Source organism: Typopeltis vanoorti, chromosome 6 (genome assembly GCF_054136105.1).
Source record: "Typopeltis vanoorti isolate ZY-2024b chromosome 6, IOZ_Tvanoo_1.0, whole genome shotgun sequence".
NCBI classification, from domain to species: domain Eukaryota; kingdom Metazoa; phylum Arthropoda; class Arachnida; order Uropygi; family Thelyphonidae; genus Typopeltis; species Typopeltis vanoorti.
The window spans coordinates 157707699-157723837 of NC_143554.1; the positions used below are offsets into that span (position 1 = coordinate 157707699).

The 16139-nt window shown below is 36.6% G+C and overlaps 1 protein-coding gene across 1 annotated transcript in view; it reads left to right on the forward strand.

Annotated features, from left to right (window-relative positions):
• The window catches only part of ric8a (ric8 guanine nucleotide exchange factor A), a 340114-nt gene that overhangs the window by 238645 nt on the left and 85330 nt on the right, over positions 1-16139 (forward strand). The window contains exon 12 of the mRNA XM_090393889.1: positions 14014-14096. Within this exon, the coding sequence (XP_090250015.1) occupies positions 14014-14096 (83 nt within the window). The remainder of the gene's footprint in view (positions 1-14013; positions 14097-16139) is intronic.

Genomic DNA, 16139 nt, shown 5'->3' on the forward strand with positions numbered 1-16139 from the left:
ATTCCTAAGTAGTTTGAAATGTTTTTCTTGTTCCACAGGTTCTCTATTCACAATGCAGTTGACATTTTCAATGCATTGTGAATTGAAAAATTGAACTGCCTATTTTCTGACCTTCATACCTTATCTATTACAACAGCTACTCAATTTAGTCAGGGAATCTTGCAGACTTCTAGTGGATTTATTTAAAAGTATAGCATCATCTGCATAAAGTAAGGAGCTGACATTAACATATCCAATTTTGATATCAGGTTTAATACCACTTTCTTTCATAATGTGATTCATATAGATAATGAATAAAAGAGGAGATGATGTACATCGTTGTCTGACACCAGATTTAACATTAAACCATCTTCCTGTACTTCCTTCAGTTCTAACTGCTGACTTACAACTCAAATAAAGACAAAGTATTGCTTGATATAATGCCCCATTGACACCATATAACTGTATCATATTGAATAGCTTTTCTCTTGGCACCTTGTCATATGCCTTTTCCAGATCTACAAAACTTAAATACAGATATTTGTTATATTCCAATGATTTCTCAACAATTTGTCGTAAAGTGAAGATTTGATCCTGACAGTCTCTATTTGGCATTGCTAAATTTAATTTTCATCCATGCATATTGTATAATAATCCCTTTTTGCCTATTTCTGTACTGTTGATTATAATTCCATCTATTATAATCAAGCTTCCCTTCCACAATCCTTCTCAAGTATACAGGCAGAAATCTAACTAGGAATATTCAATAGAGAAATACTTCTGTATTTCTCACATTCAGTTTTATTTCCCTTTTTATATATGGGTACTATGAGAGCTCTACTCCAATCATCTGGAATTTGTCTCTCTGTCTAGGCCTTCTGAACTATGCAGTGCAGCCACTGTAAGACTATTACACCACCATACTTGAGCATTTCTGGTTGAATATCATCTATTTCTGCTGCCTTTCTACATTTCAGCCTTTTGATGGCTTTTTCTACTTCAAGTATGAATTTGTATTCCTGACAGCATGCCTGGTCATTGTTTTTTTACCACTGTGCTGTCATCACTGCTTGTTTCATTTAGCAGTTTTTCAAAGTAATTACTCCATACTTCAAGGATATCTTTTTCTCCTGTTTTCATGTCACCTTTATCATCTCTAACTCCTTTTACAGCACTCTTTCCTCCATTTCTGAGCTTCTTCAACAACTGCAAGAATATCTTGTCACCTTCTTGATATTTATTTTCTATGTTCTTGCCAAAGTATTCCCATGACTTTTGTTTAGCTAGTTTTATACAGTGTTTAGCTTTCTTAAATTTGTCTCAAGCTGACTTATTTGCCAGTAACTTTTGATATGCTTTCTTCTTTTCCTTCATTGCCTCTTTAACTTCCTGTGTCCACCATGGAGTTCTGATTTTTCTATCCTTACAGACAACCTCACCACATGCCTCTCTGGCTGAATCAATCAGGATTTTCTTCAGAGCTTGCCACTGAATCTCCAAGGTTTGTTTCCTGTTCTCAAACTCTTTCATTTTTTCCTCAATCATGTTTGAGTATTTTAGTCTACAGTTCACATCTGAGAGCTGCTCAACTATTATTCGCTTTAAAACTTTCTTACATGTTATTCTTTTCAATATGAAATTCAATTTTATCCTGCTCAACACTAAATGGTGATTACTTCTAATTTCAAATGCTCTGTACACTCTGGTGTCCTGTACCAGGAAGAAAACATCACTATCAATAATAACATAGTCAATGAGACTTTTCTTATTCCTTGCCTCTTCTCTCCACGTGAATTTGTGCACATTTTTATGTTGGAACATTGTGTTAGTAATAACCAGTTCATGTCCTGAGCATAAATCCAGGTATTTGCCATTGTTATTGGTTTTGCTCTTTTCTCCAAATTTTCCCAAAATATTTTTTTATGTCTGACATTCATTTCCTACTCTGCTATTTAGATCCTCAACAAGGACCAGTTTTTCATTGTGTCAGTTGCTTTCTTTAAAGCTTCAAAAAATTCCTCCACTTTTACTTATTAGAACCTTCTGTGAGACCTTAGACACAAATAAGTCTCATTGTCCAGTTTCTCATTCTCATATTTGCAACATCACTACTTGAGACTGCCTGCCATTCAAGAAGATTAGCCTCGTATTTAGTGCTGAATACTATGGCTACTCCTTTTCCTTGATTGTCATTGCCTGAATATATCATTTGGTATTTATTGCTCGTAAAGATCTCGCCAGTTTTTACCTTTTTTTTTTGTTTCAGTCACCCCTATTACGTCGATCTGGTACTTATCCAATTCCTCAGCTAGCTCCATTTCTTTACCTTTCAGGCTTCTTATGTTGATGGTACTGAACTTGAACTCTGGTGATGTTGAGTTGGGTGGATTTTAGGATTTGTTCCAGTAGCTGAATTTACGCTGTTTGCCCTGGTCCCCTTGCGAAAATAATTGGGACTTTGTTTAACCAGGCAACGCCCCAGCCGGCATGAAATTCTGTCATGTTCTACCATCATTTTTTATTTTGGTTTAAGCCGATAAGAATACAATTTGTTCGGCTAAATCCCAAATTGCCAGCCCATCCTCGTTCGTTCCATATCCAGGTAGATACCTAACAGGGTGCACCACAAGAAGGTGAGTATTGGACATTAGGTCAGAAGCCCTGATCAGTTCTCCACATTCCTTTAGAGGCTATGTGGAGGTCTCCTCTCAGTTATATAGCTTTGACCCTTAAGCACTCCAAAAACGTTCATTGTTAGTTTAATTTAAAAATTGGAATAAAAGATCTTTAAAAATATTGTAAGATTTTGTTTGTCAAAATGATATTCTGTTGTAAGAATATAGTTGCAGTGCATGTAGTTTCACTATTAATAAATAGATGACTAATGAGTCCATTAAGCTGAACCATGTCTTATGGTCAAGTCACTGATAGACAGTTTTCTATTTCAGCAGCAACACGAAGTATCAGTAAGGTGTACATAGTCTGTAAATGATTACATTTGAGAAATAAAGAAAATAAGGAATGAGTGGTAATTTTCTTCTGATTCCTTATATAATTTCCTGTTGAGAAGTTGACGTATCTTCACTGTTGTGAATTTTGTTTTGTGATTTAAGATTACAGAGCCATTTTCTGTGTGTGTGTGTATGTGGAACTGATAGCTCTCAAGTAAAACTATAGGAACATTTTAATGTAGTTGTATTCTATTCCATTGCTAAATGCATGAAGCCTATGAAATAAACTGTTAATTTCTATACAGTAAGGCATATGTTGAAGATACAGGTATGAGTTGTCCGTTTCTTGTGTAATAACTAATGTGCAAGGAGATTTATTGTTGCTATCTTTCTTAGAGAACTTCTGTTAACACAAAATACGTATGTATTGATGAGAAAGACATGTTTTGAGTTTCAAGAACAAAATTAACTAATCTTTCTCCCATGCTTAATTCTTGTTGTGTATATATCAACGAGCTCCCCAAGCACCAACTTGGGGGAGGCCACACTCCTACCAGGCGCGTCCCCTGGGTGGCGGATGGGGGAAACCCAAATGGGTTGCTCAGAATAAAGAATAAAGAGCCATGGACCAAAGGATGTAGCAGAGGCATTGCAAGCTGGCTACATTATTATGCCAGTAACTTTCATGAGCAGGAGAAAGTCAACAAACCGAGATAGTGCTACTGCGTACGGGACAACCAATGCGCCTACTCAAAGACCACATAGAGTAGGTGAGAAATCAGCAATATGGTCAGCCAAGGATGTGAAACATGTAGCCACCCTCAACATAAGATCACTATACAGACCTGGAAAATTGCAATTAGTCCAGGAGAATTTAAAAAGACTGAAATGGAGTATTTTAGGTTTATCAGAGACACATTGGTGTGGAGATGGATTTACCAGAAGGAAGACTGTACTTCTCAGGAAGAAAAGATAACATACACAGAGAAGGAGTTGCATTATTAATTGAAAAGAAACTTACACACTCAGTAATTGAAATAAACCCAGTGTCTCCTAGAATAATGACAGCCAAACTTCAAGCAAAAGAAAAAGTTCAAACAATTAAAATAATCCAAATATATGCACCAGACAGTAACCATTCAGAGGAAGAAATAGAAAATTTCTATGAAGAACTACAACAGGAAATAGATAATCCCAAAAATCGAGAACTCATGATAGTGATGGGAGATTTTAATGCTAGAATAGGACAGTTCGCAGCAGACAAAAAAGATGTGATGGGGAAATTGGATACAGAGAGCTTAACGACAGAAGAGAACAATTACTCCACTTCTGTAAATCAAACGATCTAATGATTACAAACACATTGTTCTATCAACGCCCTAATAATAAATATACATGGACATCCCCAGATGGTAATATAAAGAACTGCATAGACTATGTCATCATAAACAAACAATGGAAAAGATCAGTAAATAATGTACAAACATTAAGAAGTAAAACTGCTAAATGAAGCAAGCAGTGATGACAGTACAGTGGTAAAAAACACTGACCAGACATGCAGGCAGGAATACATATCCATACTTTAGGTAGAAAAAGCCATCAAAGGCCTGAAATGTGGAAAGGCAGCAGGAGTAGATGATATTCGACCAGAAATGCTGAAGTATGGTGGTATAAGAGTCTTACAGTGGCTGCACTGCATAGTTCAGAAAGCCTGGACAGAGGGATGAATTCCCGATGATTGGAGTAGAGCTCTCATAGTACCCATATATAAAAAGGGAAATAAAACTGAATGTGAGAATTACAGAGGTATTTCCCTACTGAGTGTTCCTGGCAAAATCTATGCAAGTATACTTGAGAAACGGTTGAGAAGAATTGTGGAAGAAAAGCTTGGTGAAGAACAAGCTGGATTCAGGCCAAACAGAGGCTGTCAGGATCAGATCTTCACTTTACGACAAATAGTCGAGAAAGCATGGGAATATAACAAAGATCTGTATTTAAGTTTTGTCGATTTGGAAAAGGCATATGATAAGGTGCCAAGAGAGAGAGAGAAGCTATTCAATACGCTGCAGTTATTTGGTGTCAATGGGGCATTATATCAAGCAATACTTAGTCTTTATTTCAGTTGTAAGTCAGCAGTTAGAATTGAAGGAAGTACAGGAGGATGGTTTAATGTTAAATCTGGTGTGAGACAAGGATGTACATTAACCCTTCTGTTATTCATTATCTATATGGATCACATTATGAAGGAAAGTGGTATTAAACATGATATCAAAATTGGAGATGTTAATGTCAGCTCTTTGCTTTATGCGGATGATGTTATGCTTCTAAATAGGTCCGCTGCAGGTCTGCAGGATTCTCTGACTGGATTGAGTAGCTGTTGTGATGGATATGGTGTGGGGGTCAGCAATAGAAGGACAAAGACAATGTAAATAGGCAGAATCATTGAAAATGTCAACTATGTTGTGAATGGAGAGCCTGTGGAACAAGTGAAACATTTCAGCTACTTAGGCACGATTTTTACTGAAGATGGTAAATAATATAGAAATAGACAACAGAATCAGCAAAGCTGGTATGGTGGGAAGTCAATTGAATAAATTCATATGGAATAAGAGAGAAATTAGTCGGAACACTAAATTAGCTGTAGACAAGACAGTGTTCAAACCAGTTTTAACTAATGATCTGAGAGCTGGGTCAGAAGTAAAACACTTGACCAAAGACTAGAGACTGCAGATATGAGAGTTCTGAGAAAGATTAGAGGCGTGAACAGATGGCATCAATGGCAATATCATATTAAAAATGAGGATATTAGGAAAGAACTTGACATTGCATCCAGGAATGCGTTAGCAGAGCTAATCTCAGGTGGTATGGTCACCTAAACAGAATGGGCGAGGAAAGATTAGCAAAACAAGTGTTCTCTGCCAGGTTGGCAGGAAAACGACCCAGAGGAAGACCAAGATATAGGTGGATTGATAAGGTACAAAGTGCCTTAGACGATAGAAATATAAGATCTGATAATGTTGGAGTCTTGACAAGTAACAGACTGATTTGGAGGAAAATTGTAGATAGGAAGTTAGTAATGATATAATTTTTTCATGTAGTACTATCATATCCTGTACACCCCTTGTGGGTACATGGCAGGAATTTGATGATGATGATGATGACATTAAGAAGCTTTGATTTTGACACTGACCATGAAATATTAACTGCCAAAGTGAAGATTAAATTCAACAGGAAAAATAATATCAGAAAAGAAGAAAACATCAACCTATCAAAACTAAAAGATAGCTCAAGCAGAAGTCAATTTTTAGAACAGATGTGCTTGAAATTAAAACCATCCATCTTCCAGAACAGCAGAAAATACTGGGAAGAAGGAAAAGAAACAGTGTTATCATTTGCAAAAGACACTCTAGGTTCCAAACCCAAAATAAACAAACAGTGGATAACCCAAGAAATCATAGCTACCATAGAAGAGAAAAGAGAGGCCAAGATACTTGTAAACCAACAAAACAATGAAGAGAATAGAGAAAAATACAGAGCACTAAAAAATAAAGTTGATAACCTATGCAAAAAAGCCAAGAAAAATGGTTAGAAGAAAAAGCTTAGAAATGCCAAGAAGCATATCAACAAAACAAACTAAAAGTCTTCCATGATACTTTAAGAGAAATTACAAAGGAATTCTCAGCAAAACCAGTAACAATGATAAACAACAAGATGAATGAAACAGAGAATATTGAATATATAAGAAAAATCTGGTCAAACCATTTTAAGACTACCTTCCACCAAGGAAACAAAACTACAATGCCAACAATAGAAGAAAATAATGATCACCCAAAAATTTTACAAGAAGAAGTTAGATACGCAATAAAACAGATGAAAAACAATAAAGCATCAGGCATTGATACTATCCCTACTGAACTGTGGTCATATGGAGGCAGCATATCAATAGAATATTTAACAACCTTATTCAATAAAATACTACAAACAGGAGAGATTCCAGATGACTGGAGAACACCGGAAAGATCATCCCAATATATAAGAAAGGAGACAAAAGAGACTGCAGAAATTACAGAGTAATCAATTTATTCCCTCACACCTATAAAATATTCATAAGAATTATACAAAATAGATTAAAAAACACCTATGAAGAAATGATAGGCATAGAACAAGTTGGTTTCCTAGGAAACTGTTCAACAATAGACCAAATTTTCACATTGCACCAACTAGCAGAGCTCAACTGGGAAGACCATAAAGAACTGTTTTGTGGACTTTAAACAAGCTTTCGATAACATCAACAGAGAAATCCTTCTTAAAATTCTACTAGAAAAAGATAGACAAATATATAATACAGTATCTGATAAAATATTACTCCAAGACAAATGCAACAATTAAAAAGGACACACTCACAAGAGAACCCATAGAGATCCAAAAAGGAGTAATGCAAGGATGCCCATTATCCCCATGCCTATTCAACATATATCGTGAAGAAGTTGTAAAGAAGGCAATAGACAATGAGCCTGGAATCAATGTCAATGGTTTAAACATAAATAATATCAAATATGCAAATGATCTCGTCCTTCTTGCAAGAACCCCAAATGAACTACAAAAGTTGATCAGCATGCTAAACAAAACCTGTAAAACATATGACATGACAATAAATTTACAAAAGACAAAAGTGATGAAAATAGGGAGGAACAGAACTACCATCTGAGCCACCCTAAACGGAGAACAAATAGAACAAGTAGACAACTTCATATACCTTGGATCAAAACTAACAGAAACAATAGATGAACTCAAAACAATCAAACACAGAATAGCAATAGGATGGACCATCATGGGAAAATTACAGAAAATCTTGAAAACGAACAAGATATCTAAGCAAGCCAAAATCAAATTATATAAGCAATAATTATACCAACAGTCATCTATGGAGCAGAAGCGTGGACAGTTAAAAAAAAAGAGAGGAGAAAAAACTGCTGGCACTTGAAATGAAATGCTTAAGAAAAATAAATAGAACAAGTTGGATAGAAAAGAAAACAAACATCACAGTCAGACAAGAACTATTGTATAAAAAGACAATAATAGAAAAAATTAGAAAACAACAACTGAGATGGTTTGGACGCACTGTGCACATGGACGCAGACAGACTTCCTAACGTCCTAATCAATACTTTTCCAACTGAAAAAAGAAGACCCGGAAGACCAAGAATTACCTGTCTGAAATTAATAAAGAACATCTCGGGATGCAGAACATATAAGGAACTTTTTCGAACAGTAAGGAATAGAGAAGACTGGAAGATCGTGCTCAAGAGAAGACTCAACCCGTCTTAGACGGAAGAGGAGAAGAAGAAGATATATTATTCCCTGACTGAAATTTATTGACTTCTACCTTTGTGGACATTATTAACACATGACCTCCATGGGATCAGATTCATTATGGGAGGTACACACTATTGAACACAATGCTCATCCAACCATACCTTCAACTGATTCAATGTGTCTGCATTCACAACGCACTCAGGCGATGCATTCCACTCATCATCCTCCTTATACAGTTTCTAGCAATGGCCTCTTGTTCTATCCTCCTCTCCCATTCTATGAAAAATCTCTTCCATGTTAACCTGATAACCCCTGAGTAGCTTATATGTTTCAATCATATCCCCCCTTTTCCTCCTATTTACATTCTCTCAATCTGTCCTTGTATTCCAATTCCAGAGACCATTGACCACCTTTGTGAACCTTCTCTGGATCCTTTCGAACATATTCTTATTACCATGAAAACCAAGTGACCAAATCTGTGTACAAAAATCCATGTGAGGTCTGATTAAGGCCTTCATATCCTCTTTATTTCTGCATTTCAGGGTCCTGCTCTCATTGCCATTATCCAATGTGATGTCTTCACAACTTGTGCAGTGTGGCCTCTGAATTTCAGGTCCCTGTCCATCACTACTCCCAGATTTCTCATCTCCTGTACTTTCTTTAAAGTTTCCTCACCAAGTGTTTACTTTGAATCCCATTGTTTCTTATTAAATCTCGAAACCTTACACTCGGCAACACTGAAATGATGGTTCCACTTACCTGCCCATTCATGCAATCTATTCAAGTCCTCCTGTAAGGCCATAACATCAGCTTGATTCTGCACTGCTCTCCTCAATTTTGCATTCTTGAAACAGTTGCATATAACTAGTTAAGCTCATTCCAATATCATTGACATACAAATTTAACAACAATTGTCCCAAAACTGACCCTCTGCACCACACCATTAGTGGCCTTCCTCTTTCGGGATACTACCCTGCCATATACAACTTTCTGATGTCTATCTGACATCCTTGTTATCTAATTCCATCTGCTTCAATTTATTTAACTGGCTGTCATGTGGCTGTCTTTCAAAAGCTTTTGCAAAATCCAAGTACCCCACTGTATATATGCATCTCCCCTGTCCAAAGTATGTAAGTATGTAAGTTATAGTTATGTTATAGTATGTAAGTTAGTAAAATATGATCTCCCTGATAGCCACAGAGAGTACTGCTGTTATCAACCCTTCAGGGTACCAATTGCTCTAGTACCTTCACAACTCCAGTTATACAAATTGGCCTGTAATTTGAATCCACAGTCTTATCACCACCTTTATGCAGTGGAACAATTTTACCTTCTTTCCACTCCCTTGGAACCTGTACTGTTGTAAGACTCTTATTAAACAAGCATGCCAATGTAACTGCCAATTCCCTAGAACATTCACTTAAGACGCCTTGTGATATGACATCAAATCCTATCACCTTATTGACTTAAAGGTCATTTATTTCTTCAAGTACCTCCTGCACACTCACAATTAAGGAATCCTCTCCTGTGTCTTCTACACTCAAGTTCCTCATGATTCCACCCTGATCAGAATGAAACACCCTTATAAGTTTATCACTGAATACCTCAACAATGTCTTCTGCATCAGTTACCATTTTCATCCATTAATATTATCTTGCCATAATCATTCTTCCTTCTACTTGCCACATATCTTAAAAAAAAAAAAAAAAACTCTCTAAGGTTTTTCTTTGCTTGATTTTCCAATTTCTGCTCATACTGCACTTTTGTTTTCCTTACTAACTGAATCACTCTCCTGGCTTGTTCTTTATACTTTTCATGTAATTGGTTATTACCATTATTCATCTTGTACTCTTTCCAAAATACCTTCTTCTTCCAGATTTCATGCTTAAGCTCCTCATTCCTCCATTTCAAACCTACCTTTTGGCCTTTGGAATACATTCACACATTGATGCTATTATGCATCAATGTGTGAATGTATTTCTTTGTCAGTTCCTAAGCAGCATTTATTTCCTTACTGCTCAACTCCTTATTCCATGCTATAGTTCCAAGCCATCTCCTAAGCATGTCATAATCACCAGCCTTATAATTCCACATATATCCTTTTCTCCCAGAACCCTGCATATGGCTAGTCACAATCCAGTTGATTACTTCATGATCACTCTCACAACTGGAGTGAAGTGTGAAACTCCACTCACAATTACAACCTCTGATGAAATGATCAGATCTAAAACTCTCAATAATTGCATGCCCTCCTTTATATGCTGCCTGAGATAGTTATCTCAAGAAGTTGAGAAATTCATTTACCTTATTCTTAAGGGTTATCTCTTCATTCCAGTCTATACAGCCATAATTAAAATCACCCATAATAATTACCCTTTCTTTGTTCACTAATCCAAGTTGTTTATACATTTCATCACCACATTCCCGCCTATAGCAACATCAACTAAATACGTCTTCCTGTCAACCTCCATGTTAAAGCACACTGCTTCATAATCATTGCCACTATTTCCCTGTTTCATGTCTACCTTATGTGGACATAATTCCCCTGCTATCAGCAGCAACACTCCTCCCCTCCCTTCTACATTTTATAACTCATATGAGAACAGACTTGGCCAAATGTTTTAAGGCTTTGAATGTGTGTGTGATAGTTTGAATATAATTTTATATGTTGTGTTTGTTATATGATGAATGACTTTGTCCATAACAGGAATAGTCAACAAGAACCTTCTACATTGATTGGAAGGAGGAGAGGACACATGTGAGGAAGGAAATGGATTTTATTCAATTATTAAGGGATAACTATCTGAAACAGCATGTAATTGAAAATACTAGGGGTGTGAGAGTGCTTGACCTGGTAATAGTATCTGAGAATTTGACTGTAATGAATATGACCATGTTGCCACCTATTGGTGAGAGTGATCATAAGGTCTTGACCTGGGAGGTGGCTAAAGGTGTGAAATTTGTGATTAAGACAGGGTATATGTGGAATTACCGTGCTGGCAAGTATGACAAGCTTAGGAGATTGCTTGGATCAGTGCCATGGCATGTACAACTGCAAGGGCTGGACGTCGATAGAGCATGGGAAGTGATCAAAGAGCATTTACAGGAGGTTATGGCTGATTGTATACCTAAGGTCCGAATAGTGAAACAAGGAGGGGTTAAATGGATGAATAACACCATTAAGCTTGAGCTGCAAAAAAAGAAACAACTATGGAGGGAATTTAAAGAAAGGGGTGACCTGCAGGCACACGAACAGTATAAAGTACAGGCCAGAAGGGTAACGAGTGTGGTAAAAACAGCAAAAGCCGATTATGAAAGGAAACTAGCTATGCAAGCAAAAGAGAATCCCAAACAGTTCTTTCAATATGCTGCAAGCAAGAAAAAAACTGTACATGGCAAAATGATTTTAAGGAATGACGATGGTAAAGAGTTCACTGAACCAGTCGATATAGTGGAGTTACTGAGCGTGCACTTTGCAAAAGTATATCATCCAGGTGGTGACGTTGAAAAAATGAAGGAACCATTAGTTTATATGGGAATTGTGATGAATGAAGTGGAGGTGAATAGTCTATTACAGAACCTTAATGTGAATACATCTGTGGGATTGGATGGTATACCGGCACGGGTCTTGCATGAAGCGGCTAATGAATTATCAGTGCCCTTGACCATGTTGTTTAATCTGAGTCTCGGGTCTGGCTTAGTCCCGAAGGCATGGAAAGAGGGGAAAATAGTTTCACTGCATAAAGGAGGATCCAAGACTATGGTTGCAAATTACCGACCGATCAGCATATCAGGAGTTGTTGTCAAGGTCTTGGAGAAAGTAGTCAAGGGAAAAATACAGGAATGGATTGATGAAAATGAGATACTGCACAGAGGACAGCATGGCTTTGTGAAGGGTAGATCATGCCTCAGTAACTTGTTCAAGTTTTATAACAAGGTGACGGCTGAACTGGATAAGGGAAATGGGTTTACAGTGATACTGCTGGACCTGGCAAAGGCGTTTGACAGGATACCACATGGAATTCTAATCCGTAAACTACAACATATGGGAATGGATATAGGGTTGGTGAGATGGATAGCTGGGTGGTTGGAGAGATATCAAAGAGTAGTTTATTCAGGAGTAGAGTCCAAAAAACGGCCTGTGACTAGTGGTGTGCCACAGGGTTCTGTTCTTGGACCACTGCTGTTTAATCTGTTCATTAACGATATAGGGAAGGGTCTAAGTGGGACAGTTCATTTGTTCGCTGATGATGCAAAGTTGGGTAGGGTGATAGTGAATGCAGAAGATGTCAAAGTCTTGCAAGATGACTTAGATAGATTGGAGTTCTGGACTAAGGAGAATGGATGTCAATTTAATGTGACAAAATGTAAGGTTATGCATTTCGGAGTGAAAAGATTAGCAGCAGTATACCACATTGGTGGAACTGTACTCCAAGAGATTGATGAGGCCAGGGACTTGGGAGTGTTGGTGGATAGGGAGATGAAGTTTAGGGGGCACATTGCGAAAGTAGCTAAATCAGCTCATCAACTCACTTGGTTGTTGAAAAATACCTTGATGAGCAGAGAAAAACAAGTTATTGTACCTCTGTACCGAGCCCTGATAAGACCTCATCTCGACTACTGTGCTCAGATTTGGTCACCTCGGTTCCTTCTTGATGGGGAGGAGGTTGAGAGGATCCAGAGGCGAGTGACTAAGATGATAGCAGGTCTATGGAATGAACCATATGAGAACAGGTTGAAGATTTGTGGGTTGCAGAAACTAGTTGATAGGCGGAAAAGGGGAGATATGATTGAGACATTCAAATTGCTAAAAGGATTCTATAGGATTAATTCAGATGATATTTTTGAGATCAGGACTGGTGGTGGGAGAACTAGGGGACACCCATGGAAGCTGGGCAAGAGCGTGGTTAGCAGGGGTGTTAGAGCTGGGTTCTTTACTTTAAGAGTGGTAAGTGAGTGGAATAAGCTGCCAGAGTCTGTTGTGGGTGCTATGACAGTGAATGAGTTCAAGGCAAGGTATGATAGATACTGTGAGAATGTAATCGCATAGTTGTGTGGACATGATGTTTAGGGCCTCCCTCGATGAGTCTAAGGACTCCTGGAGTAGCCCGTGGTAATAATAATAATAATAATAATTGGTGTAAGTTGTCAGGATTTAAATATTAACGTTATACAAGAGGACACAATTCTTCTGAGTTTATTACTAATACTCCATCCCTTCATTTTTTCGTTTCTGTCTTTTTGAAAAATGTTATGACTATTGTGTGTCCCTGTGGTAGATCATTCTCTGTTAATCACATTTTACTGGTATATAGCACTCGGCCATAATGCTAGTATAAGCAGTACACTCATAATATTGATAGATTTAAAAGGACAATAACTGTTGATTTTAATGATTACCTTTGGTTTCTTTTCACATTTAATTTGTAGTGATGTGGGATGTAATGTGGATTTTCAAAATCTTTTTTTTTTAATAATTTAAGATAATATAAGATTGCATTGGATATATTAATTAGTTAATTCACAAATTAACTTGAAATATGGAATTCTACTGGGGGAAAAAAAATCAAAATTAGCATGCCATAAGTATTAAAATATTTGTAATAACGTACTTGTCCATTGTGAAAGGGACGTAATATAGTCAAGTTAGTTCCTGTCTAACATGCAAGATGCAGCCCAGTATGAATGTTTTAAACAATGTTTATAATCGATTATTTTTAGTAATTGTAGGATGTGTTTTAATATTCTGTATTTGTTTTAATTTTCAGATTAGTCAAATTAATGACATCTCCTTTGATGGATGTAAAGGAACTTGTTGCTGATTTTTTATTTGTTCTTTGCAAAGAAAATGGTAAGAATACTGTTGATTTGTTTAGTGTAGATTAATTTGAATGTGTATTTCCACAGCTATCAGATGTGAACTATAGACTCAAATACTTAAACATTATTCAAGAAAAACAGAATGAAAATAAGAACCAAATCTTGGATACTCTGTGGCAAAGCTTAAAGAAAACTTTGATAGATTCATCCAGAGAGGCATGTTGTGAGGTAATCCAAAAGGAGATGGAAAAATTGGAACTCCATGGTGGACTCAGGAAGTTGAAAAGGTAGTCGAGAAAAAGAAGAAAGTATATCAAAAGTTCCTGGCAAGTAAGTCACCTTGTGCTCTCAGAGAATACAGAGAAAATATACAAAAGAAAAGCACTGTGTAAAATTAGCTAAATAAAAGGCATGGGAAGACTTTGGTAAGAACATTGAAAATATCAGGAAAGTATGAAAATATTCTGAAGGCTATTGAAAAGCTCAGAAACAGAGGAAAGATTACTGTAAATGGAATTAGATTAAATAAAGGGGACATGAAAACTGAGGATAAAGATATTCTTGATGTGTGGAGTAATTACTTTGAAAGATTTCTGAATGAAACAAGCAGTGACAGCATGATGGTAGATGCTCAACAGAAATGCCATCTACGTTCTAGAATATATATATCTGTACTTGAAGTAGAAAATGCTATCATAAACTTAAAGGCATCTGAAGTAGATGATATTTAACCAAAAATTCTAAAATTTGGAGGTATAAATGTTTTATGGCGGCTACACTGCATAATTCGGAAGTAATTAATAATATATAATTAACATAATTAATATCCACTTTACTTATGTACTTCTGCATCGCCAAACTGAAACCTTTGGCTCTTTATTTTAGTAATTAGTTTTACATACGACCAAGAGTTCGCTTACAAAAAACACATTTCTGTGACATTTCAAGTTCCTTAGCACTGAAAGAGAATTTTTGCTCTCTTAAAGTTTCTGCCTGATCTCTGAAGAGAACCAACTAGTTCGAAACAGCTGTCAGGACAGTGAAACCTTATCAAAATGGACTAATAAAAAGCCGAATATATAGACGCTTGGGCAGCATCTATCTTTTAAGTAGTCCACACTAAGTCAACTCGGGGATGCTGAGGAATGTATTCCCCCAAGATCTCTGGTCAACTTATGAAACTTTCATAGTTTCTACATTCGGCTTTGAAATAATGCTGAATCTAATATCCACTTTGTTTATGTAATTTTGCATCACCGAACTGAAGCCTTTTGGCACTTTATTTTAGTAAATAATTCAGAAAACCTGGTCAGAGGGTTGAATTCCAGATGATTGGAGTAGAGTTCTCATAGTACCAATTCATAAAAAAAAAAAAAGGAACAAAACTGAATGTGAGAATTACAGAGGAATTTCTCTACTGAGTGTTTCTGGTAAGATATATGCAACTTTCTTGAGAAATAGCTAAGAAAAATTGTGGAGGAGAAGCTTGGAGAAGAATAAGGTGGTTGTCAGGATCAGATTTTCACTTTTAAGATAAATAGTTGAGAAATCTTGGGAATAGAACAAGGGTTTATATTTAAGTTTTGTAGATCTGGAAAAAGCATGAGATAGTGCCAAGATGAAAACTGTTCAAAATGCTTCAGTTATATGTATAAATGAACATTATATCAAGGAATATGCAATCTCTATTTAAGCTGTAAATCAGCAGTTAGAATTCAAGGAGGTACAGGAAGATAGTTTGATAAGTCAGGTGTCCAGTAAGGGTAATAAGGGTGCAAAAAGCATCATCTATGGATAATGTTATGAAGAAAAGCAGTATTAAACCTGATATCAAGATTGGAGATCTTGACTTTTTACTTTATGCAGATGTTATATTATTATAACATCTGCATAAAGTAAATTCTCTGGAGAAGACACAACACTCTCAGGCTAGGCATTCCAATCATTTACAACTCTGCATGGAAAAAACCTGCTTCTCACTCTCCTACTCTCACCCTCTTTCTACAGTTTCCAGGGTTGACCTCTTGTTCTCCCCTGATCTCCCACTATTTTCTGTAGAACCTCTCCTGCATTG